General features: G+C 58.5%; 1 protein-coding gene across 2 annotated transcripts in view; it reads left to right on the plus strand.

Annotated features, from left to right (window-relative positions):
* The window catches only part of PPP2R2C (protein phosphatase 2 regulatory subunit Bgamma), a 139,218-nt gene that overhangs the window by 109,622 nt on the left and 6,230 nt on the right, over nucleotides 1–23,366 (plus strand). For both annotated transcript variants that reach the window (XM_036921163.2, XM_036921164.2), the window contains exons 6-8: nucleotides 1,680–1,844; nucleotides 12,524–12,693; nucleotides 16,978–17,069. In XM_036921163.2, the coding sequence (XP_036777058.1) occupies nucleotides 1,680–1,844; nucleotides 12,524–12,693; nucleotides 16,978–17,069 (427 nt within the window). The remainder of the gene's footprint in view (nucleotides 1–1,679; nucleotides 1,845–12,523; nucleotides 12,694–16,977; nucleotides 17,070–23,366) is intronic.

Below are 23,366 nucleotides of genomic sequence, written 5' to 3' on the forward strand. Positions count from 1 at the left end.
AGGGAAACCGACTCAGGCGTTGACGACGTGGGTTTTCTCGCTCCAGGAGTTTGGGCGATTCCAAGCCTCCGGTTAGGGAGCTTCCAGGAAGCGGGCTTTGAGGGAGCACAGCGGCCTCCGCGGCACCTCTAGCGGCGCTTCCAGCGCCCGTCAGGATGTTTTATAATCTCCTGTGTTGGCAGAAGCTGGAAAGTCTCTCATTGAGGGTGGAAACGGCTGGGCTGGGAGGAGGGCGAGGCCGACCGCAGAGGAGGGGTCTGAGTTCCAATCGGTATTTTCAAGGTAATAAAAGAGAATAATGGCAACTGGCAATTACTGAACTCTGCGGTGTGTCAGGCGTGAGCAAAGGGCTTTGCCTCTTCTCATCTTCACAGCAAACCTACGAGGTTGGAACCATTAACCCATTTACAGACGAGGAAACGTGAGGCCTGGAGAGCCGGGAACTCACCCAGTCACACAGCCGGGAGGTGGCGGAGCCGGGATCCCAGCTCCAGGCTGTCCGACTCCAGGGCCACGTGCAAATGCAGAGGGAGCCGGCGGCGTTTCAGTGGAAGGGGACAGGCTGTGCAGAGCCACGCAGGCTGGGGAGACCGAGGGTGTTGTCAGAGAGGAGCAAGCCTTTTGGGTGGCCTAGCAGGACCCGAAGCTGGAAAGGGAGACATAGTCCAGGGTATGCCAGGCCTTCAGTGCCACCCCAAAGGGTTCCAGTAGGCAGTGGGGAATGGACAGGAATCCAGCTTCCCACTCACTGCTGAGTCACCTGGACAAGTTGCTCACCCTCTCTGGGCTCTAGTGTATCAGTGAGGGATGCTTCCTTTCCAAACAATGACATTCTTGGCCCTAAACAGAAAATGGGCTTAGTGGCTCCCGTAGTTAACCATCCAGGGGCTTGGGCTTCAGGTACGTCCTGATCCAAGATTCAAAAGCTGTCACGAGATCCTCTCTTTCCTGTCTTTGGCTCTGTCTGCCCGCCCCTCCTCAGGCCAGGCTTTCCCTTCTCCAGGCAGCAGATGCCAGTGCCCCTCTCTACACCACCAGCCCAGCAGGGACGACAGAACTGCCCCCAGCACTCCCCGCCTGGGGTCCCTCCTGGGCTCACCCCTCATGGGGACTGTGAGTGAGGGTGGGGCACACATCAGAGCTGAAAACCCAGAGAGGCAGAGAACATTTTCCAAAGGAGGGGGGCCAGGGGGTGGGGCAACAGCACCCTGAACACTCAGTGGACGCAACTCACAGATCTGACAGGAGAATGACATTTTTGACCTCACGTCCATGGCCAGCACATAGTAGGCACTTGATAATCACTCCCTGCCACCTGCTTGGCAACCAGTAGGGAGGTGGGTAGGGGGAGAGGCCTCAGGGGTCACTCTGTGAAGGGCTGGGCAGCTGATGGGCTCTGGGCTCGGGGTAGGGCACAGGTCAGAAGGGATGTGGGAGGTCGGGCCTTCCAGGGACAGTGAACAGGCACCCGGAAGGGGCAGCCAGGGGGCGGGTCCTGCGCAGGTCTGCAGCTGTGGGGTGGGGGTTGGGGGGTGGCCTCTGCGGGTTGGGTGCTTGCGGGAAGTTGGGGAATGGAGAGGCAGCTCAGACGCTGGGTAGGTGGGTATGCAGGCTCTGGTGTCCAGGGACACCTGAGGGTCTCTGAGCCTCCCCTCACAGCCCTTCCTTGACCTGGCCAGACATCGTGGACATCAAGCCAGCCAACATGGAGGACCTCACGGAGGTGATCACGGCATCCGAGTTCCACCCGCACCACTGCAACCTCTTTGTCTACAGCAGCAGCAAGGGCTCCCTGCGCCTCTGCGACATGCGTGCGGCCGCCCTGTGTGACAAGCACTCCAAATGTAAGTGCCCGTGCCCGCAGGGGGCTGCTTCAGAATGGGGGTGGCTAGGACAAGGCTCAGGGACTGCGCTGGGGTCCACAGCTGAGGAGGGACCATGCTCAGCCTTCCCTGACCCCCACTCTGGCCAGGCTGGCCACACCCTGCAGAACCCCGTGGGCCGCCCCCTCTCCCTGAGTTCCTGGAGGTCACTTCCTCATGCTGAAACTGATCACAGGGTCAGCCGTGGGGGGTCCTGGGGTGCCATGGTAGTCCAGGGCTGGGCAGGTCCAAGGGAGCATGAGGTGACCACACCGACCCCCACCACACAGCTCACGTTCACGGGACGCTGTGAGCCAGGCGCAGCCGAGCTGTCCACATTATCTCATCCTTCATGAGCTCCAGGGAGGCCCGGTGCAGGAGATGATAGACCCAGTTGGGGCTGGCTCGTGGATAGGCCCAGTTCCCCCAGACTGAAAAGTGAGGGGGTAGGACTTGAACCCAGAACTCTGGGATGCTAGGCCATTGCTACTCACCCCTGGGTTAGGCTGCTTGGTGCTGGGTTATGGCTGGCCGACCTCTCACCATCACGGTGGTGCCCAGGGGCACCTGAAGGTGGAGGATAGTTCGTGGTGTCCTCCCTGGATGACCTTGCAGTGGGAGCAGGGGACAGGGACAGACAGGGCCCCAGCCGGGAGGGTGGGGGTTTAGTTCATCTCGGCATCTACCCCTATGCTCACAACAGTGTCTGGAAATATGCACTGAATGAATGAATGAGGGGTGAGCAGTAGGCCCCGTCAGGGCTTTATCAGCATCTCAGTGAGGGAGGCTGAGGGCTGTTGGGGGGCTGGTTTCCCTAGGCAGCAGAGCCTAGGCACACCCTGGCCCCCAGGGACCAGGCTCAGGACCCCCTGTGACTACCCGCCCCTCTGTCCTTTTCGGCCAAGTTCCCTCCCCTACGTCTCACTCCACCACCCCTCTCTGCATTGGTCCATGTTCTGCAGACGCCCTGAGCTTCCTTGTCTTCGTGGCCACCCAGATATTTGTTATCTGGGCTTGCACGGTCCAGCGCTGTAGTCTGTGAGCCCCAGAGCTCTCCAGCGGGCCCAGGTGGGGCTCCCTGTGCACACTCCCGTCTCCTCCTGCTGGCCGGGGTGCCAGCACTCAGAGTGGGCAGAACAGGCCACCACCGCACCCCACGTGCCATGAGCAGCCATCCAGGCATCCAGGGGCCCATGTTTCCTGAGCACCTGCTATGCTTCAGGCACAGCTCTAGGCCCCGGGGGTGGGGGGCAAAGCAGGAATCAGCAAACAGATGATAACTCATGACCAGGTCCTGTGATGTGGGGAGGTGGGGAGTGATGTGCACAGCCACCACCAAAAGAGGAGGTGCATGGAGGGTTATCTCCCTAAGGGTGCCGAAGGGGTAAGCCACGCAGAGCTCTGGGGGAAGAATGTTCTAGAAGGGCTGGCTGCAGGGGCAGGGCTCCGATATGGAAATGCACCAGTGTGTCCTGAGAGGAGTGACTGCAGGGGAAGGATGGCTGGCACTGAGGTCAGAGAGACGCGCTAGGTGAGTGACTCAGGACTCCATAGGTCAGGGAGCGGATCCAGGTTTTATCTTAAGTGAGGTGAGAAGCTAGTGGGGATTGAGAGCAAGGATTTGAAAAGGAGAAGCAACTGCGGGAGGAGCCCCAGTCTGCTGGGCTTCATGTGAGAAGAAACAGTGACCCTGGGTGGGGTGGCAGGAATGGGATGGCCCCGTTCCGGGTGTTCTATGAAGCTGAGCTGGCGTGCTCTGCCCAGTGGCATGTGGACCGGGGTGACTCAAGTTTGGTTTGTACGGCAGGGCGAGGCTGTGGTGCTTTCCTGGGACAGGCACACCGGAGGAGGGACGGCCAGGAAGGGGGACAGGGACCAACTGGCTGGGTTTGGACCCCATAAGCATGAGATCATACTGGGCTCCAAAGAGAGGTGAAGAGCAGGCAGCCGATGTCTGGTCAGGGGCAGGTCCCAGCTGGAGGTGAAGGTGTAGGGGTCAGCGTGGGGATGGATGGGAAGCTCGGGGACTGGCTCAGATGCCCAGGCCGTGAGTGTGGGCTACGCCAGACCCACAACAGCAGCCCAGGGCCACACTGATGTCCCACGGCCGCCGTGACAGATGACCACAAGTTTATTGGCTCAAAACAACACAGATTCATCCTCTTACAGTCCTGCTGTTCAGAAGCCAAGATGGGTCTCGCTCACAAAAATCAAGGTGTGGGCAGGGCTGCGTTCCTCTCTGCAGGCTCCAGGGAGAATTTGTTCTCTGGCCTTCTCCAGCCCCAGGGCCGCCTGCATTCCTTGGCTCCTAGTGCCCTCCATCTCCCTGGCCAGCGATGGCCGGCTGGGCTTTCTTACACTGCAGCACACTGACTGACCCCTCTGCCTAACCATCCCACTGTTAAGGACCATCATGACCACACTGGGCCAGCCCGGATAACCCAGAAAATCTTCCATGGGAGGCTCAGCTGATTGGCAACCTTGATTTCCTCTTTGCCCCAAACATAACCTATGCACAGGCCTGTGGATTAGGAGCAGACAGCCTGGGGGAGTTTATGCTGCTTCAAACAGCACTGCCCCGCCCCCCGTGTTATGCCCACTGCCTGTGGCGCAGGCCCCAGGGGCCCCGGGATTTGCCTGTGTTCAGCTGTAACTCAGACTGGCATTGGAAAAGTTTGGGGAGAGGGGAGAGAGTCTGGGTCTCCACTCCTGGGCCCAGCCCTGACCCCACGTGAGCCCCAGGGGCAGGACGAAGGATAAGATTTCATGGAACATCCTTGTGTGTAAGGACCAAGTTCAGAAACATCCTAAATGTCCAACAGAGCAAATGACAAGTGAATCCGACGATGCTGCCATCTGTATAATGGAATATTGTTCAGTCATTTAAAATACTGAGTTAGAAGATTTTCAACGACATGAGCAATTGATCATGTTGAAAGATTTGGCGGGGGGCGAAAAGGCAGGGTAATGACAACTTTACCAAAAAACTGGAAACAGAACAGTGGAAAGAGATACACCCAGTGACTGTCCCCGAGAAAGCTCCTATTCTTTCTCCTCTACGTTGGTCTGTGTATCTGTGCTTCAGCTATAGGTTCCAACTTTGAATCAGGAAACACTTGTGGGCAGGAGGGCGATACTTAGGGAGAACAGAAACTGTTTTTCGTACCCCACGCTGTTTGAATGACATTCTTTGGTGGGCTGGAGGTAGAAGTCAGAGCCCCCCTTGATTTTTTGTCATCTGGTTCCCCAGGGGTCTGAATGAGCAGCCACCCACCAGGACAGCCGTCACTTATACATCTCCCGAGCCCAGCACACATGCGCAGATTCCGGACACGTCATTGTCACATGCCTGGTGGTGTACGGGCTGCATGTGAATCAGCCCACAGACTCAAGAGTGCGAGAGTATAACTTTACTTCCGATGAGTCAATTCCATTTGTGTCCCTCACCCCCATCCCAGGGCTGCAGTGAGATTAACGGCAAGGCCACAGCAATTTCCACCCCTCCCTAGGCCATATTGGGTTTCTAAGGCTTTTAGGGGGCCAAGGTGTGAAGGGAGGGACATTGTGGCTTCTGACCACCACAGGCTTTTGCTGTACCCCTGGGGCCTGAGCTCTTGCTGAGATGTTTTTGCACAAAAGCAAGTTAATGCTTTTTGCATAAAAGTTCATAGAAGAAGTGGTCTTTGTTTTTATTAAGATTATTCTACTCCTTTCTATCTTTTCTTTTCCTGAAACAGCTTAAAATCTTTGCTCCTTGAAATCTTAGTAAAGCTGATGTGTAAATCTTTTTACCAGTTTATACCGGTTTTCTATTGCAGTTAATTTTGTATTCTAAATGTTTGTATTTTAAATGCGTCTAACATTTTGTTCATTCTCAAACTCGGTGTCCTGCGCGGAAACTTTCTCTTTAATGTCAGGAGGAGGTTGCCCACCAGTCCTCCCCAGGCCTTTGCAGCTTCTGCTTTCCTTTCTCATCTCATCTGCTGTAAGTCGTGAGGAGGTGAAGTATCGTCCTTCATGTCCACCTTCGGTTTGTTCTTGGTTCTCGCGAGAGGCTAAGCAGCCAGCTGCTGATGAGCAGGTTGCTGTTGTTTTTAACCAGAACACAGATGGTTATTATTCAAGCTGAATTTTTTTTTAAGAGACTTGGGATTAGAGCCCATTCTTTCTGTCACTTCTATCCATTTATCCAGTTACTGCTCAAAACTCAGGGAATGGCCAAAAGTGACATCCCCAGAGGTGAATGGTCATGGGATCATGTGCCCAACAGGTGAAATGATGTTCTGTTCACTGAGTGAAGAGGGTCCTAGATCACGGTAGGTATTTGTTTCTGCTTTTGGACAGATGAGGAAACTGAGGCACAGAGAAGTGCAGGGGCTTCCCAGGCTCCTTCCCAGCAGGGGCCGAGGGGGGTGCACGCAGCTTTCTGTCTTTCTCTGAAGCAGTAGAAATCTGGGTCTTGTGTCTGCTAGTCATTGCGACAGGGTAACTATGGAAACAACCACACATGGGTCCTCAAAATAGACAGTTGTTTCTGCTTCTGACAGCACAGAGTCTGCCAAGAGGAAGGTCTGTGATGGAGCCTGGAGATTTCCTAGAATAGGTGGTCACGACAACCCGTGCCCCTCGGGGCCCCGCACCACGTGCCAGCCTAGTGCTAGGTGGGGCAATAACCACACTAACGTTCGCCGATCCCCTGCTGCCCGTGGGTCACTGTCCTCAGTGTACAGCTCGTTAAATCCTCAGCGCTGCCCAGTAATGGAGGTACTGTGTTACTCATTTTACAGATGAGGAACTGAGTGTATGAGTTTCCTAGTGCTGCTGTCACAAGCTGCCACAAACTCGGGCTTCCCACAACACAAACGCAGGTGTGGACAGGGCTGGCTCCTTCTGGAGATGACCCATCGCCTTTCCCAGCTTCTCGAGGTGCCCGCAGGCCTCAGCTCGGCCCGCGGCCCCTCCTCATCTCCGCAGTGCGGCACTCCACGGTCTGCTTCCATCCTCCCATCTCGTCCCTCTGCCTCTGACCTTCCTGGTTCTCCCGGAGGATCTTTGTGGTAACAGATGACCCAGGGTCATTTCTGAAATTTAAGATCCTTAGTCACATCTGCAAAGTCTTCTGCCAGGTTCCAGGGATTCATTCAGATGTGGACACCTTTAATGTCCATTACTGTTTACCACATGGAGGCACAGAGTGGTTGAGACATTTTCCCAAGGTCACACAGCCAGGTAGGGCGAGGATAGAGGCTCTGATAGTCTCATGCCATTAAACCCGCGCTCTTTCTCACTTAATCTTCACGGAAGCCTTGTGAACTAAGAAGCCTGTGGGAACTGTGGGTGAGCCAGGGTCGCGGGAAGGGGCTGGGTGGGGTAGACTCCCAGGGCTCGTTCCTGATACTGGATCTGGGGCAGACAGAACAGACCCAGCCACCCTCTGCTGGGGAGGCTCCAGATACCTGGGGGCAGGGCTGGGGCAAAGCTCCCCAGTGAAAGGGAGCAGCCAGTGCGGCCCAGGCAGAGCAGGGGAGACGGGGAGAGGGAGCCCGGGGTGGTGCGTGGGGAGAGGAGGGTCCGCAGCAAGGGGGCGTCATAGGCCGAGGCAGCAGCTTTGGGCTCCCTCTGGAGCGTGGGCAGCCGCAGGGGCTTTGGGCAGGGAGTGGCCTGGCCCGGCTGCTCCTTGACTCTGGCTGTGGAGTGGAGGATATAAGCCGTGGGGCGGGTTGGAAGCGGGCCAGAGCCGGGAGGGCCCGGGGGGCCGGGAGGGCCCGGGGCCAGGAGTGGATGGAGGCGGGGGGCTGCGTCGCGGGCGCGAAGGCGGCTGCGTGGAGCGCGGGAGGAGGGCGGCGACGGCCGGGGTTCGTGCTGAGAGGGGGCACCGGCCTGGCGGGGCCGGTGGAGGAGGTGTGGGCACGTGGGGTAGTGGAGCCCCGGGCAGAGAGAGGCGCTGAGCCGTCTTGGGTGCCCTGAGGCAGCTGGCTTTTAATCACGGCGATCAGAGGAGGCATCTCTGTGCCTGGGAGGATGAAGAAAGGAGATAAGGGGCTGCAGTGGGGCGAAGGGCAGGCTGCCTGGGGGAGGCGGAGGGGCGGAGGCAGGTTGGGCGCGGCCCCAGTGGGGGTTGGGTTTTGTTTTGCTCCCTGGGGCCCGTCACGTGGCGCTGAGCGGGCGGCCATCAGCAGAGAATGCTCCCCGCGGGTTCATCGGAGAGCGCCCGGAGCCCCGCCTTGTGGTGGTCCCCGCTGCCCTCCCCGCCCCTGCGCGCTCTGCACAGCCTCCGCCTTCTGCCGGCAGGGGTAGCGGGCGCCCAAGGGCGGGAAGGCAGCCACGCCGGAGGGCCCTCCCCCGGAGCGGCATCGTGCAGAAGCAACAAGGTGCTGGGGCTCGGGGCGCCCCGGGACCCAGGACCCCACCCCTCCTGCCGCACAGACGCCTCCCAGCTCCTCCTGGAGCTCCTCCCTAGGCGGGCTCGCCTGGGCACTTCCTGAAGCCGGGGCAGTGTGGTCGTTTATGAAATGTCACGCTCAAGTTCCACACCAAGGGGCAGGGATGCCAAGCTGACTGAAGACAGGTGCAGGACCGCTGCCCCAGGAGCTCACAGCCCCATGGGGTGACCATACATCCCTGCTGATGCCATAGAAGAGGGAACCTGGGGCTGTGCGGGACTTGTTTGGAGAGCATCTGGACAAGGTGCATGAGAACAGGGCATTTGTGTTGGGGTTCTGAAGGATATATAGAAGTTGACGGGGAAGACAGGGGCTAAAAATAAAGGAAATTTCAGGGAGAAAATAATATGAAAAAATAACTATAGAAATAGCCACAGTTTAACTGAACAGCTCCTCACCGGGCTGGGTGCTTCCAGGCATTACATCTGGAGGACCCATACTTGTCCTTCAGGTGAGGAAACTTGGGCTCAGAGAGGCTAAGGGGCTTGTTTGAGGCCACACAGAGCTCTGCTGCCTGGTATATGGCAGGGCAAGGTGAGCGAGATGCCCAGGGCATGACACTGAAGGAGGCATTAAGGGGGACCCTGAGGGCCTGGCTTACCTCCCCTTATTTGAGGCCCTGGGGCCCTGGTGGGAAGAGGGTTGGAATGTGGCTGCAGGATGGGAATCGTGTATATGAAGCTGGAACAGCAGGCAGACCGGGGCTCGATTAGCATAGAGCCGGTCAGCTATGTCTAGGAGCTAGAACCTTGATCCTGTGGGCACTGGGAGCCATGGAGGGCTTTAAACAGAAGAGGGGCACCTTGGGAGTTGCGCGTGCGGCTGGCGCTGACCTCAGGCTCCATGTGCTGTGCGCTTGCATACACAGGTGCTCAGGGCCGCGGCTGGACCAGGGCCCTGCGCTCTGCTTTGGCGCATGCTGGTGACGGGGGCTTCTCCTCCTCCCTGCGTGTGGCAGTGGGGACACTGTGAGGCACCAAGAAAGGAGGATGTGGTTATCAGGGAACCACCTAGGACCACCAGATCTTTAATTATGTAAAATTGTTAAAAAGAAATAGGACCGAGATTTCTGCTGATTCAGACGCTCCAACTTGAAAACCGTTAGGGCTGGGGAGAGAGGTGGGGCTGAGCCCATCACAAGTGACAGGGGCTCTGGGATGCTTTTTCTTTAAACTCTTGGCAGCAGTAACTACTGTGAAATGCCTTCGGTGCTTCCACCAATTAGAGAAGAGACCCCCTTACCTCTTACTGATGCCCTCGGGGATACGCAGGTGGCGTGTGTATGGTGGCTGAGAGGTGGACCCGGATTGATATGGAATAGGAGAGGCTGCAGTCTTTTGACAAAAATAGTCGTATTAAAAATTTCATAGGAATATTTGAAAAGAAAAATAAGAACTTCTGGGAAATTTTTTCAGGCTTGTTAATATCCCTTCCCATTAATCTTTCACAGTTCCGGTCCTCCTGTACCTGAAAAGCCATTGGAAATGCCCGAGGACAGCCAGGCCTGAGGTTACAGTGGGCCGTTTGGTGTTTGTTTTCTCCTCTTGATTAGATCATCCTTAAACTTTGACCTTTGTGGTTTCCTGCTCCTTAAAGCCGGTGGAAAACCAGCCTGTGACCTGGTGACATCCAGGGAGGTTGCTCCTCCATGACCTAGGTGGCCATCTGCCTGCCTCAACTCCCACAAAGCCTGCTGGCTCTGCAGGATGCAGGGGCCGAGTGAGTGGACCAGCCCAGGTGGTTTAGGTGGCGGCTGGCCCGAGGAAACCGCTGCAATGCATGAGGGTGCCAAGGGCTCCCTGAAGGTCAGGTGCAAGAGGCAGGCCCTGCTTTATGTATTCATAACTCACCTTCTGTTCTGACCCCAAGTGGCAGAAATGCTATTTCAGTCAAGAGACGGTTCCATCTATGTACCTCGGGAGGTGCTGGGGTCACCCAGGTCCCTGCTGAGAGTTTGTGTCATTCTTCTCTTAAACCCTCTGCCCAGTTCCTCCCAAAGTAGGTCTATACTCCTGTTCATTTAAAGACAACATAGAATCTTACTGCTTTAGTTTCATAAGAAATCAAATATTGAATTTTCCCCTTTACTCCAAACATCTGAGAGAAGAGGGAAGTGCTACTGATCCTTTTTTGACTTAAAAAGAAAAATTATGAATGTTATGCCTGCAGAAATGAAGATGCCAGTGTAATTATTATTACCAGGGCACAAAACATGATTATGAGAGATGACCAATCATAATTCAATGGCTTTAGAGGCTAAAGCTGGCCCTCCAGGAGGCTTCCTTGCCACTGCCAGGAGGGGACTCCCGGAGAACCCATACCTCGCCATGCCCTTTCTTCAAGCCTTCCTGAAGGTCCCACTGCCTATGGGATGAGGCCCTTCCTTGGCCTATGTGGCCTTTAGCTCATCATCCCTGTCTCAGGGCCTTTGCACGTGCTACTCCTTCTGCCTGGAGTGCTCCTCCCCTGATATCTACACTGGTCTCTGCCTCACTTCATTCAGATCTCTGCCCAATGTTCTCTTGCACAGAGGCCCTGTCCATCCTAATCACCAGCCCCTAAACACCCTGTCTTCTCACTTGCTTTATTTTTCTTCCCAGCACACGTCCCTGCCTGATGATGTAGCATGTGGCTGAGTTTTATTGTCTATCTCTGGGGAGGATGTTAGCTCCAGGGAAGTGGGGGCTTTGCATTGCTCTCTGCAACATCCTGGGGCCTCAGACAGTGCCTGGCATGGGGTGGGTGCTCAGTGTGGGTTGGCTGCTGAGACAACAGATGAATGCATTCACTCATAAGGACATGAGAGCCTCCGGTCAGCCTGATACCCTCCCAGGCCCCCTGCAGAGAGGAGCGAGGCAAGAGCTGGATGTAGGAAAGGGAGGGGCAGCATCTACTTTGGACAAGAGGGAGAATGGGGCCCCAGATTGGGGGGTGGGTAAGGGATGGAGCAGACCTAGGAAGTGAGGTGCTGGACCTAGTGACTGGGAGGGCACTTTTGTGAGCCTCTGGGAAGATGTGATCAGCTCTCTGCTTCCCTATTTCAGGCATGGAGACGCAGAACAAGCCAGCAGGCAGGGCAGCCACTCCACCAGTTTCCATGGGGACAGCTGGCTAGGTTGGTTGTCAGGCATTTAGGTCCTTCCAGACAGGCTGGTAAATGACTGCTGACTCACCACCCACCCTCCTTCCCTGAGCCCCAGGCCTGTGCATGGCCCAGGTCCTAAGGAGCTAATGCTTAGTCTGCAGGGACCCTGGCCCCCACCTGCTCCAGCACCAGGGCCACTGTAGGATCTGACTGGCCAGTGCGGGTGTTAGTGGACAAACCGGTGGGACAGCCCATCATAGACATGAGCTGGGAAGAGCTTATCCTTCTGTGTGGGAATCTCCATGTGTCAGGAAGGCCTGGTGATTTGGGGCAGCAGGGAGGGGATGCTGTTTGGGGTGTCACTTACTGCCCAGTCTGCCTAGGCTGGGACGGTCCAGTCGGGGCAGCAAGCTGTCACTTTCAGGGGCTACGTGAACAACATCCCATGTGGAATTTGGTCTAAGATACTAGGGTATTTGCTGGCAAATGGGACTTGAGCTCCTCCTGTGACAATGAGGTTTGATTTTGTTACAGCTCCCGTGGCAGCCAAATAGCATGTGCCTGCAGCAGGGCTCGGCCACGAGTGACCCCAAGGGCCAGTTAGCGCCAGAGCCACAGCCGGTGCCCAGCCTGGTCCAGGACATTGTCCAGCACATTTGAAAATGTTAGGACCCCTCACAGTCCCGGCGTTCAGCATCACCAGTCGGAGGCAGCCGAGCGCAGCACATGGAGTGCGTCCCTGGGTTCAAATCCTGCCCCCACTACTGTCTTCCAGCTCTGAAGTCTCAGGCATGGTTTTTAGCCATTTATGCCTGAGCTTCCTTGGCTATGAAATGGGAAGAATAGTGGTAGCAACCTGATCTTTTTATTGAGGGATTAGATGAAGTGATGCACAGGAAGGACTCTGCATAGAATTTGACTCAGAGCAAATGCTCAAGAAACATTGTTCCAAAAGCTTGTTCTTTCCTCCTTGGAGGATCTGGTCGGGCTTGATGCCTGACGGGTGTATAGTTATAGGTTTGATGAGTGAATGAATGATGGTACCGCGTGAGCTCAGCGAGGAAACAAAATCATCTGTCTTTCTGGCCCATTCTGGGCAGGAACAAGCCGGTGATGTTTCTCTGTCCCCACAGTGTTTGAAGAGCCCGAGGACCCCAGCAATCGCTCCTTCTTCTCAGAAATCATTTCCTCGGTGTCGGATGTGAAGTTCAGCCACAGTGGCCGGTACATGCTCACCCGGGATTACCTCACGGTCAAAGTCTGGGACCTGAACATGGAGGCGAGGCCCATAGAGACCTACCAGGTGGGCACTGCAGCTGGAAACCTCAGAGCCCCTCTGTGGGGCAGGACCCCCAGCCTGCTTCCCATGTGCTGAGAACTCTTGTGCAGGGGGCTTCCCAGCAACAGGCTGGCTTTCATACGCCCATTTTATAGGTGGGACGCTGAGGCCCAGGCGATCAGGCGGCTTGTCCCCAGCCACGCAGCTTGGAAGGGCAGAAGTACGCGCTCAGCCCTGCCCGCAGGGGGCGGAGAGTGTCCTCGGGCTCTTGCCCCAAGGTGGGGCTGGGACTAGGCCTGCAGTCCAGGGCCCAGGATAGCAGAGACCCTGAGCATCAGACCTGGCCCTACTCGAGGGCCCAGACAATTGAGTGTCTGCAGCCCTACCCTTGCAGCAGGTTGGCACTGCCCGCTCCCGGGAGCAGCTGCATTTCTAAAACCTCAGCACAGGCCGTTTAAGCCAGGCGTACAAAATGAAGCATAGGACACCTTCCTGGAAACTTATTATTCATTATTTTTCTGTTATGATCCATCCAGATATGTTGGGGTAGGAAATAAAATTCATGTGGTGGTAAAATAAGATGGGGACCTGAAAGAAACGTGAGACAGCTTTAAAGCTGCCTCTGGTTGTATCTCTAGCTGGAGAGATCTGGGAGGCTTCTTGGAGGAGGTGACATTTGGGCTGGCCCTTATAAGATGAGTAGGATTTGGTCATGTGGATTGAGTGGAAAAGTACCCCACCAGAAGCCTCAGCCACACACTCACAGTGTAACCAAATATTACATGCACAGAGTGCCCTGCACTACATGTGCCACCTTTTCCTTCCCTCCCCTGTGAAGGTAAAGCCATAGCCCATTTGGCAGAAGGGGAACCTGGGGTCCAGGAGGCTAGGATATGTGGGAGCCGGGCAGCTACACCCTGAGAGGCCAGGTGGGGGCCCTGCACCTCCCTTCCCTGTCTCCCCTCCCTGCCAAGGCCTGGGGCAGGGATGTGTGCCGGGAGGCAGAAGGGCTGCCCTGGGAAGAGGGCGGAGCTGAGAGGAGGGCACGGTGCTCAGGGTCGGGAAGCCATGCGCCCACAGGGACACCTGGCACGGTTCCTGTCCATTCCTGCCCCTCCCCGGCTGCCACCCCTTCCTCAGGATGGACTCATGGAAGGGCTCTCACGGCTCCTGGGGACAAGCCCAGAGGTCCTGACACTCCACTGCCCTCGGGTCTCACCCGGGCCCCCTCTTCACGCCGCACACCCAGGGAGGGGTCCGCCCGTCCTCTGATCCCCAGGAATGGCAGAGGCCAGGGTTGGGGCAGGAGTGACACAACCCTGCTCGGGTCTGCAGGAGTGACCAGCCCAGCCCCTGCCCAGAGCCAGACCCCGGAACTGACCGACTGCAGCTCCACTAGGCCCCTCAGCCTTTCCCACCTCCAGGGTCACTGGGCGCCCACGGACCCTGAGACTAGGTGCAGTGTTTAATACCGACATTTTGCAGGGAGATGGTCCAAAGCCTTCAGAGATTCTCAAAGGATGTGAGGGCCCCGTAAAGGAGAAGAATAGAGGACAAGACCCGAAGCCGGGGGCTTAGCTTCTGGCCCGGCTGACCTATTGATTCTAAAATAATAATAGTTATTACACGAAGCGAACACAATAACTAACACTTTTTTGGCTATTATGTTCTAGAAATTGTATGTAACAGGATTGGGTTTGGCTGACTTGCTGTACTGAACAAATAGAGGCTTTTCTCCCTTCACCAAAGTCTGGAGGAGGGTATCCAGGAAGAGTGGGTGACCCTGCGACCTCCTCAGCTGCTGCTTCTATGACCTAGTCCACCATCATTTGAATGTTGTGTTTTCTGCCACCATGTGTGACACTTCGTGGTGGCAAAAGGGCTGCCATACCTCCAGGAACTATGCCTACATTTCAGGCAGGAAATAGGAGGAAATGTGAAAGGCTATGCCAGTTGGGCCTGTTACATGTTTTATTGGGAGCACAAAAGCTTTGCCAGAACCCTCCTCAGACTTCTTACCCCTCGTTAGCTAGAATGGGTCTATGACGTAGGATGGGGAGCTGAGCAATCTTATGGCCTCTGTGGGTGAGGCAGGCAAGGGAGAAGGGCGTCGGGTGGGTGTTGAGTGGGCCAGCCCTCCTGATGTACTGCACTGGGGCTGGCATTCTCTCTGTCACATTTTATTTGGAGGAAATTTGAGTTAAACGGCCCGTGGCGGTAAAGCTAGTTAAGCAGCCCGCCTTAGATTGCTGCTCACTGCTGGTCTCCGGAGCCTGCGCTCTTCCCCACCCTGCCACCAGAGGGCAGGAGAGAGAACAGCGCGTGTGTTTGGATGGTGCATCAGTGAGGCTGCTGTGACTATGCAAGGGGCACACAGGAAAGTGCAGACCTGGAGGGGTTGAGCGTGAGCACCTTGAAATCTGTCTGTGGTCGGGAATGAAGCCAGGAGCCACGTAACCCCATTTATCTTAGTCCCTACACGTGCTTGGCAGGTGCCCTGTGCCCCGCTAGACCCTGGGCTCAGAGAGAGGAGCCTCAGGCTCACCCCCAAAGGTCCCAGACCACAGCATGGTGTGGCTGCGGGCAGGGGCTCACTGGGAGGACGGTGGGCTGGGCCCAGGCAGGCCACTGGTCTGAAGGACACAGCGGCGCCCCCCCCCCTCAGTCCACTGCGTCCGCGGTGGCTCTCAGCGCCCCTCTCGTGTGTAGGGCGGCCTTTCTCCCTCCCAGGCCCCACCAGGGCTGCGAGGCTAAGTCCCCTGGGGACTTCTCAGGGACTCACACGCAGTCAAGGGCCTCTCCGCTCAGCCTCACCTGCGCCAGTCTCCTGTCAGAAGCGGTCGGGGGCTGGGATGTGTACCCAGCGTGGCACCCCGTCCAGGCCTCCTCGGCAGGCCTCCACCCGGTGGTGTCCCACTCCCAGGGAGGCGGGGGCTGGACCCCCAAGCCCACCCCTGCAGGGCCAGTGTGCACTTCGGGGAGAGAGGTCCGGCTAGGGAGGGACATCTGGAAGCCACCGCACATGGACAGACACGGGGGTGCCGGCAGGGGAGGGAGGAGATGGGCGCTGAGCCAGCTCCCTGGGTGGGTGTGCGGGGAGCCCTCTCTGAGGCGGGGCCTCTCAGCTGACCCCTGAGGAGGTCACGGTGTGGGTGGGGGGTGAGCCCTCCAGGCAGGGCGTCAACACCACGCACAGAAGGCTGGGCAGCAGCCTCGGTGCCCTGACGCTCCAAGGAAAGAGCCCATGAGGAGTCGGGCAGCCCAGCCAGGGTCCCGTGCAGGCTGCCAGAGGGGCCAGGAGCTGCGTTTTGGGGATGAATACAAGGTTCCAGACAAAAAGGATGAAAGCCTCCTTTTTCTTCCATTTCCCTCTGGCCGCTTGACCCTTGCTTTATGGCCTGTCACAGCCAAGCAGCAGGTGGACGTGTGTTTCTCTCTGTCCCCCCCTAGTTACCCAGGGTCCAGACGCCCACCCCGTGCTTGGCCCTCTGTTGTCTCCCTGACTCCTCAGGCCCTTCTCCACGGGGGGTCTCCCAAACCCCTTCCAGATGGGAAACCCGAGCTCCTGGCTGCTGATTCTCGCAGGTCACACGCTAAGGGGCAGAGCGGGGGGTCTAGGCTCCCTGTCCCCCATTTACCTGACCCTTCCACAAGGCACTCCAGGTGCGGAGTTCATGGGATTGGGCTACAGTCAGGTGGACGCAGGTCACAGGGTGTCACCATCTCTCCTGTGTGTCAGGTAACCCTGGAGACAGTCCTGGTCTTCCACTTACAAGCTGTGTGACTTTAGGCCAGTTACTTAACCTCTCTGAGCCCCAGTGCCTCATCTATAAAACAGGACAACTGACGCCTCTGCAGATCACGCTGAGAGGCCTGTGTGCATCCTCCTTTCCCCTCCATGGCAGTCACTGTTCACCATGACTAGTATCACCCTTAGAGGACATGACTCTACACCAAGCAGTCTCCTGCCCTTGACCCCAAAATGGCCCTGGGGCTTGTGCTCTTACTACTTTAATGATGAAGAAACCACAGCTCAGAGAGGTGAGGTCACTTGTCCGGCTCACACAGCTGGGGTAACGTGAAGCCAGGATTTGGTCCCCTACCATTTTGTTCCCTTTGTCACTGTGACCACCTCCGTCCTGGCCATAGCTCAGGTGTCAGCTGTGTGCCTGGCTGTGGGCAGTGCCAAGTCGGGAGTGCCATCTGGACCTGGGAAGGCACAGCCGCCCCCTGCCCAGGAGGCCCTCCTCCCAGAGGGGGCCAGGGCCATTGGGGCACCCGCTCCACCCAGACCCCTTCTATCACCAGGTCCACGATTACCTTCGGAGCAAGCTCTGTTCCCTGTACGAGAATGACTGCATTTTCGACAAGTTTGAGTGCGCCTGGAACGGGAGCGACAGGTAACCTTAGGCCACGGGGTGGCCGGCCAACTAGGAGAGTTTCCATCCCCTGGGCCTGGCTGGCGACCTGGGGTGCTGGCTATTAATAAGCCTGGATGAATCAAGGCTTCCCCAACACGCCCGCCCTTGCAGCGGACGGGGGCCTGCAGCAATCCTGCACAAGGGCAGAAAGGAACCCTCCGCTCCCTGACTACACCTAACGCCCACCTCAGCCCGCTCTGGTGGGAGTGAGAACACAGTCCGTTCTGGGTCCACGGCCTCATGGCCCTGTCCAGGGTCAGGGGTGCGGGGTGTCCCGGTGCCTGAGCCTCCGTGGAGGGACAGCTGCCCTGTCTCCCCAGCCCGGGCTGATGTGAGCTCCTGTTTCCCCATCAGGCTCAGCCCAGGGAGGGTGGGGACCGGAAGGTCCAGGGACCCAGGCGACAAGGCAACTCAGGGGTTAAAAACCATGCTGGCTGGTACGCCGCCCGTCACATTTTGACAACTAGAGCCATTTTGGCGTCACCTCCCCGCTGCAGCCCAGGGCAGTGTGGTGGGCAAGAGGGGGTGGAGGAAGAGGAGCAGCCTTCGACTCAGGTGTCATCCCAGGTGCGCGGCGCTCCCCGCGGGCCCCATCAGTCACACGTGCCCAGCCACGAGCAGGCTGGGCTCTCCTGCGTCCTGGGGGTGGCCAGTGCCCCTGTGGTCCTGGGGCAGCTGCAGCCCTGTATGGCTTTGGGCGCAGGCACACAGAGGAGTGGGGCGAGGGGCAGGACCAGGAGGGAGCCCCCTGGAGGCAGGCTGGTCACAAGGGGGGCCACGCCACTGTGTGCAGGGGTGGAGGTCCCCTAGAGCTGCTGCCAATGTCCTGGCGCCCACCTGGCCCGCTCGGGTCTCCGAGCAGGCAGCGCTCTCAGTCAAAGGAGCTGGCATTGTGGTCACCGCGGGTCCACCTAGTGGCACTTAGAAAACCAGGCTGGAGGCCCCGGCCTGAGACCAGGCTGACACAGCTGGCGCAGATGGGACACACGGCACTCCCTCCAGGCACCTGCACCCAGGCTGACCCAGATACCCTCAGGGAGGACAGGGCTTCTCCGATACCCTTGAGCCGTAGACCCTGACATTGGGGGGCTCCCCAGTGAGCAAGGGCAGTGGGTCTTGGGGTGGGGTTGTCTATTAGAACCTCAGGAGAAGGATTTGTTGCTGGAGAAAGGGGGTTCTAACACCGCTCCGTGTTGTGTGTGCTCGTGTGCGCACGTGTTGGGGGATCCCCACTGGTTGCGACCACTGCCCGCCCTTCCTTCACATTACCACGAGGGGGCGCTCAAGAACAGGCGATGCCTGCCCGCCAGGAATAGGTGCCGCCCGGCGTCCTGGCTGCCTCTGTCCTGCCTCCCACCTGCCACCTCCTGCCATGCACCTTACGTGCCAGCCACCCCCAGCTCCCCATCTCGTTTCCTGCTCCACAGCAGGCTCTGCTCTTGCCCCCCGCCTCCCCCGCCCCGCCGGATCCCCGCCTGTACTGTGCCTGACTCACTGCTGCTCTCACCTCCCTGTTACTGAGTCAGCGAGTGCAAGGCCACCTCCTCCAGGAAGCCCTCAGAGTCCTCTCTGCCTTAGGCGCCCAGCCTCCCGAATTTTCCTACTGTGTCTTGGCATTTATCATGTTTTCTCTTTGCCTCTGCTTGCCTTCCCCACTGGATAGGGTGCCGCTAGAGGGTGGGACTGTGGCTCAGCCCATCCTCAGCCCCTCCCTTGGGGACTTGAGATTGTCCAGTCAATAGCTGTTGATATCCTGGAAGGCATGGGGTGTGCCACCTGCTTCCACTTCATCCTGACCACTGCCCCGAGCCCGGCATACCCTGTAGAGCAGGGTCCCAAGGTAACCAAACCCTGGTCCCTGCTTCCAGGAGCTAGAGGGCAGGGGAGAAGCGAGGACTGCCTCCACCCCGGGGCCCCACCCTTGCAAACCAAAGCCGACCTCGGCGTCCCACAGCCCCATGTGCCGTACTGCCCGTGTTAGCGGAAAGCCTGGAGAACCCCGGCCATTGGGTGTCTGATACCCTAGCAGTGACCCCAACCCAACTCCAGCAAGACTTAGATGGGTAACACCGTAGAGGGCACGGTGGGGGGTTTTGGGTCCGACACCCTCAGTTTCTGGCCCGCCCTCCACCACTCTCCAGTCATGTGCTTGAATAAGCCACTGGGTCTCCTGCATCCGCCGACCCAGAACGTGGTTCTAACAGATGGACTTTCCAGGGCTGTTCGGAGGCCGAGACCCCATATGTGGGACTCCTGGCAAGGCCGGGGGTCCACACAGGCAGTGGATGATCCGGTGACTCTGCATACACAGATGTGTTGTCTGCCTTGCACCCCCACCGCAGTGACCCACCCGGAAGAACCCCACTGAGCTGCCAAGACCCACTTCCAACACCACCTCCTCTAGGGAGCTCTCCTTGATCCACCAGAACAAAGGGGTTTGTGCCAACCAAGTGTCTCTGGTTGCAGGAGTCAGACAAGCCTAAGCTTGTTCTGAGAGGTTCTGGGCAAGGCTACCCGGGGCTCACCCTGTATCTTTGGAGCCACCTCCTTCTCTCTTGCCATCATCTCTGTACCTCCCCACCTTTTCTTACCCACCAGCCTCATCCTCTTCTGCCGCAGATGGCCCCCCTTTCACTGTCCTCACGGCCCACAGCACTGCCTCCCACCAGGATCCGTGGAAAATTCCCATGGAAGGACCTGCCTAGCTTTGTTCGGGTTAAATGCTCACTCTTGAGCCAGTTAGCACGGACCTGTTTATCGCATGCTGTGGCGGCCAGCGGAGGCTGGGGGCACAGTCACTGACAGTCCCTCGAGGACTGCAGGAAAGGGGACAGGAGCCCAGCGGGAGGACCAGAGCAGCCAGAACTGTGTCCCCACATACAAAGCGAGGCCGGCAGAGGTGAAGCACCTCACCTGGGTGCAAACCAGGGCCCCCTGTTAAGGGAATCTTCTGGATGGTAAGAATGTGAGCAATGGGCCATTCTGTCGTGGTGTGGTTGGCAGGATGCAGAACCTAGGGTTCAGCGGTGCAGGTGGGGAGGGATCCCCTCCCCCAGAGCGTGTCAGCTGGAGCCTGCATGTTAACAGGAGGATTAGCAACCACGGGCCAGCTTTGAGTGGTCTTGCTCTCCCTGCCGTGGTAGATCAGGAGGACTAAGCACCCATTAGTTATGTGATCTGTTCCCCAAAGAGCAAGGTGCTGCCTTCCTCTCTTGTGTCGCCTTGCTGGCCTGGAGGCACGGGTGGCCTCTGGCCAGGGCCCCTATCTGGGAATCTTCATCAGGGATTCTCCTTGGACCTCCCTTGTGTCAGGCTCCCCGACTCAGGCAGAGCGGCCGGGCTCCCAGACACCAGAATGATGAGAATCGAGAGACACCTGTGGGCATTTAGTGTAATGGGGGCGGGGTTCATGAACCCAGCGCTGTTCTGGGTGTTTCCCAGCTTAGCCGATTCCTGTGCACGGGGTCCAGAGGCCTGATGCTGCTTCGTAGTGGGGAAAGCTTGGCGGATGAGGCAGCATGTGCGGGCAGGCGTGGGGTCCGCCTGGTGGGCACTGCCCACTCAGCCTCGGCTTGGAGTGCACCTTTGCCTTCCAGGCCCCAGGAAGCGAGTGGGCATAGAAGGACCTCTGTGCCCTTCAGACGGGGAGGCCAGTTGCCAGCTCTGATCAGCCCGTGTCCCGGGCGGCCCTGCCTGGCTCCTGACCCCAGTCTGAGCCTCACAGCAGCTGCCCTGGGCCCAGGGAGGGGAGGCCTCGGCCCCGTGGGCATCTCACATTCCCCACAGCGTGGGTGTTTGTAAACCAGACGTGCTCCCCGCCCCCAGCGCTGAGTCCCCCAGGCAGGACAGGTGTGGGCGTTGCCAGCTCCCCAGGTGGGTCTACGGCCTCCAGTGACCCTCTCTGCTGCAGACGCTGGAGTGACCGCCTAATAGGGTGATGTTAGAGCCACTCCAGGCAGCCCGGTTGGGGGCAGAGGTCACAGGGAGAGGTCACCAGAGGGAGGGCACCTTCAGTTGCCACTGGCTGTCCCTGGGGGAGGGTGAGAATCTACCTTCTGTTGCCTGGAATGGCGCCTGACCCCGTGGATGCCTGTGTGGGAGTGAAGGGGGGCTCTGGGGGGCCACAGGCAGGTCCCAGCCTCGTTGTCTGCTGAGCCAGAAAGACCTGACAGGATTGCTGCCCTGGGTCGGGAGGCCAGGTTCACCCCAACTGGTGACCCCCAAGGTCTCTTCAAGGCGCCGGACAGCAGCCCACCTGGGGTCTGCGGTTCTGGTCAAGAGTGCAGGGCACCCGGGACACTGCAGAGATGAGCCGCGGGGCCTGCCCAGGAGGACCCTGTGACTTGCAGGGAGCAGACTGCAGCACAGCTCGGAGGGATGCACTGGCAGGAGGGAGGGGCTGGGGATGGCTTCCTGGAGGAGGCAGCACTCAAGTCTTGAATTTGCTCACAGGGAGTGGAAGGGCATTGGGGAAGAGGGAACGGCACGGCAGAAGGCTCTGAGGTACGGAAGGGTGATTGATGTGGCTGTAGCTTGGTGTTGAGGGCGGAGGTGGAGGTTCAGGGTTAATGAGTCCTCCGAGGGTTCCCTGGGGTGTCATGTGAGAGTCCAACATGGGGGATAAAGGGCTTGGGGGTGGGGTCAGGGGAGACCAGTGTGTGGGCTGCTGGGGCCGGGCCCCTGGGCGAGAGGCGGTGGTGCACACCGTGCCAGTGGATGGTAAGGGCTGGATTCCACCCTTAGGGGACCCAAGAAAGGCTGGGCTGGGCTGTGCACACTCAGGGGTGAGCCCAGTGGCAGGCTCCCCACACACCATGACCACAGGCACCTCAAAGCCTTCAAGAAAATATCACACCCTGTTCTGGAAGCAAAACAGATGTGACATGGCCCGGAAGGTCCCCTGAAACGTGGCCAGGCTGGTCCTCCTCTCTGTGAAGGGCAGGGCCGGGGTCCAGGGCATCTGCTTTGGACCCCACCCACAGGCCGTGCGAAGCCCTGAGTCACCCCCGCCTGAGCTCATCACCCCAGACCGCAGAGTGGGGCACCACAGCACCCCTCTACTGAGCAGTGGGGCAAATGGAAAAAGACATAGATGGACCCCAGGGCTTCCTTAAGGCCAGGGGCGGGGCAAGGGTGTCCAGGCCGGCTGTTCCACAGCCCTCAGCCAGGAGGCCCAGGAGGCTCAGGTGCCAGCAGGTGGCATCACCGTGCGCTGAAGTCAATGGAAGATGGGGCCCTGGGCACATGGCCTGTCCTGTTGCTTAGGCCTCCTCTGTACCCCACAGCCTCCTGCCCCCACCTGCCCTGCCCCCCTCCCACATGCACTCTGCCCCCTCTCTCCATCTCTGTCCCCCACCACTCCTCTCCCAGGTGCACACCACCCACCTTGCCCCCCAGCCTCCTGAACATCTGCCCCTACCTTCTCCTGCCTCTTCCCTGCCCTCTGTCCCCTTATGGCCCAGAGACTCTCTGGCACCCACAGGGCAGCCTCAATTCCTCACCCACAGTGAGCCTGGGCTCCCTGCCTCCCTCCCCTCCTCCCTCCCAGTCCTGCTTCCTCTAAGGGACAGGAAATGGGAGGCAGAGCCACCAGGCACATCTGGGCCTCCCAGGGGAATTGTTCCTCCCTGTCACCTCTGGGCCGTGCGGGGATCAGCGTGACAGTGAACAGGCCACAGTCGTCCCTGAGTGTCTGCTCCTTGCTCCCCAGGTTAACGGGTCAAGCCCTGTTCCCTGCAGCCCCATACCTTGGGGACACTGGCAGCAGGTGGTGGAGTGGCCCTTCTTGCCCCCCAGCCTCCGTGGCAGTGCTGACTTGGCCCAGCCCACAGCTCCGTCCTCTACCTGGTCCTTATAAAGCCACATACCGGGCTGGGTCGGGGGCTGGGTCGGGGAGCCTCCTGGGCTGCCTTCCCTGGCTCTGAGTGGGCTCTGGGCAGCTCCCCCTGGGCCTGGCGCTGGGGTGTGTGTCCTCCACCAGGACAGCTCTGCGTCTCTGAGGCTGTTGTCTGCTCCCTCCTTTCTGCAGCCTGGTCTTAGTTCTGAGCTGCAGGTAATGGTGTAGGGCCACTCAGGGGTCATGACCTCACTGAGGGTCACATGCTGGGCTGGCTGTTGGCTGCAGTGACCTGACACCTGGGCCCCATGGGGCAGCCCTCTGAGGACGGGGCTTGGGTTCCGGTGACTTCAAGGTGCCAGATCTCTGGTTCTGGGGCGTTTTCAGGCCCAGCCAACTCCCCGCTCCCTGCCTGGGGGTCACACTGTGGTGTGGTCTCA

The sequence above is a fragment of the Manis pentadactyla genome, chromosome 5, assembly GCF_030020395.1.
Source record: "Manis pentadactyla isolate mManPen7 chromosome 5, mManPen7.hap1, whole genome shotgun sequence".
NCBI classification, from domain to species: Eukaryota; Metazoa; Chordata; class Mammalia; order Pholidota; family Manidae; genus Manis; species Manis pentadactyla.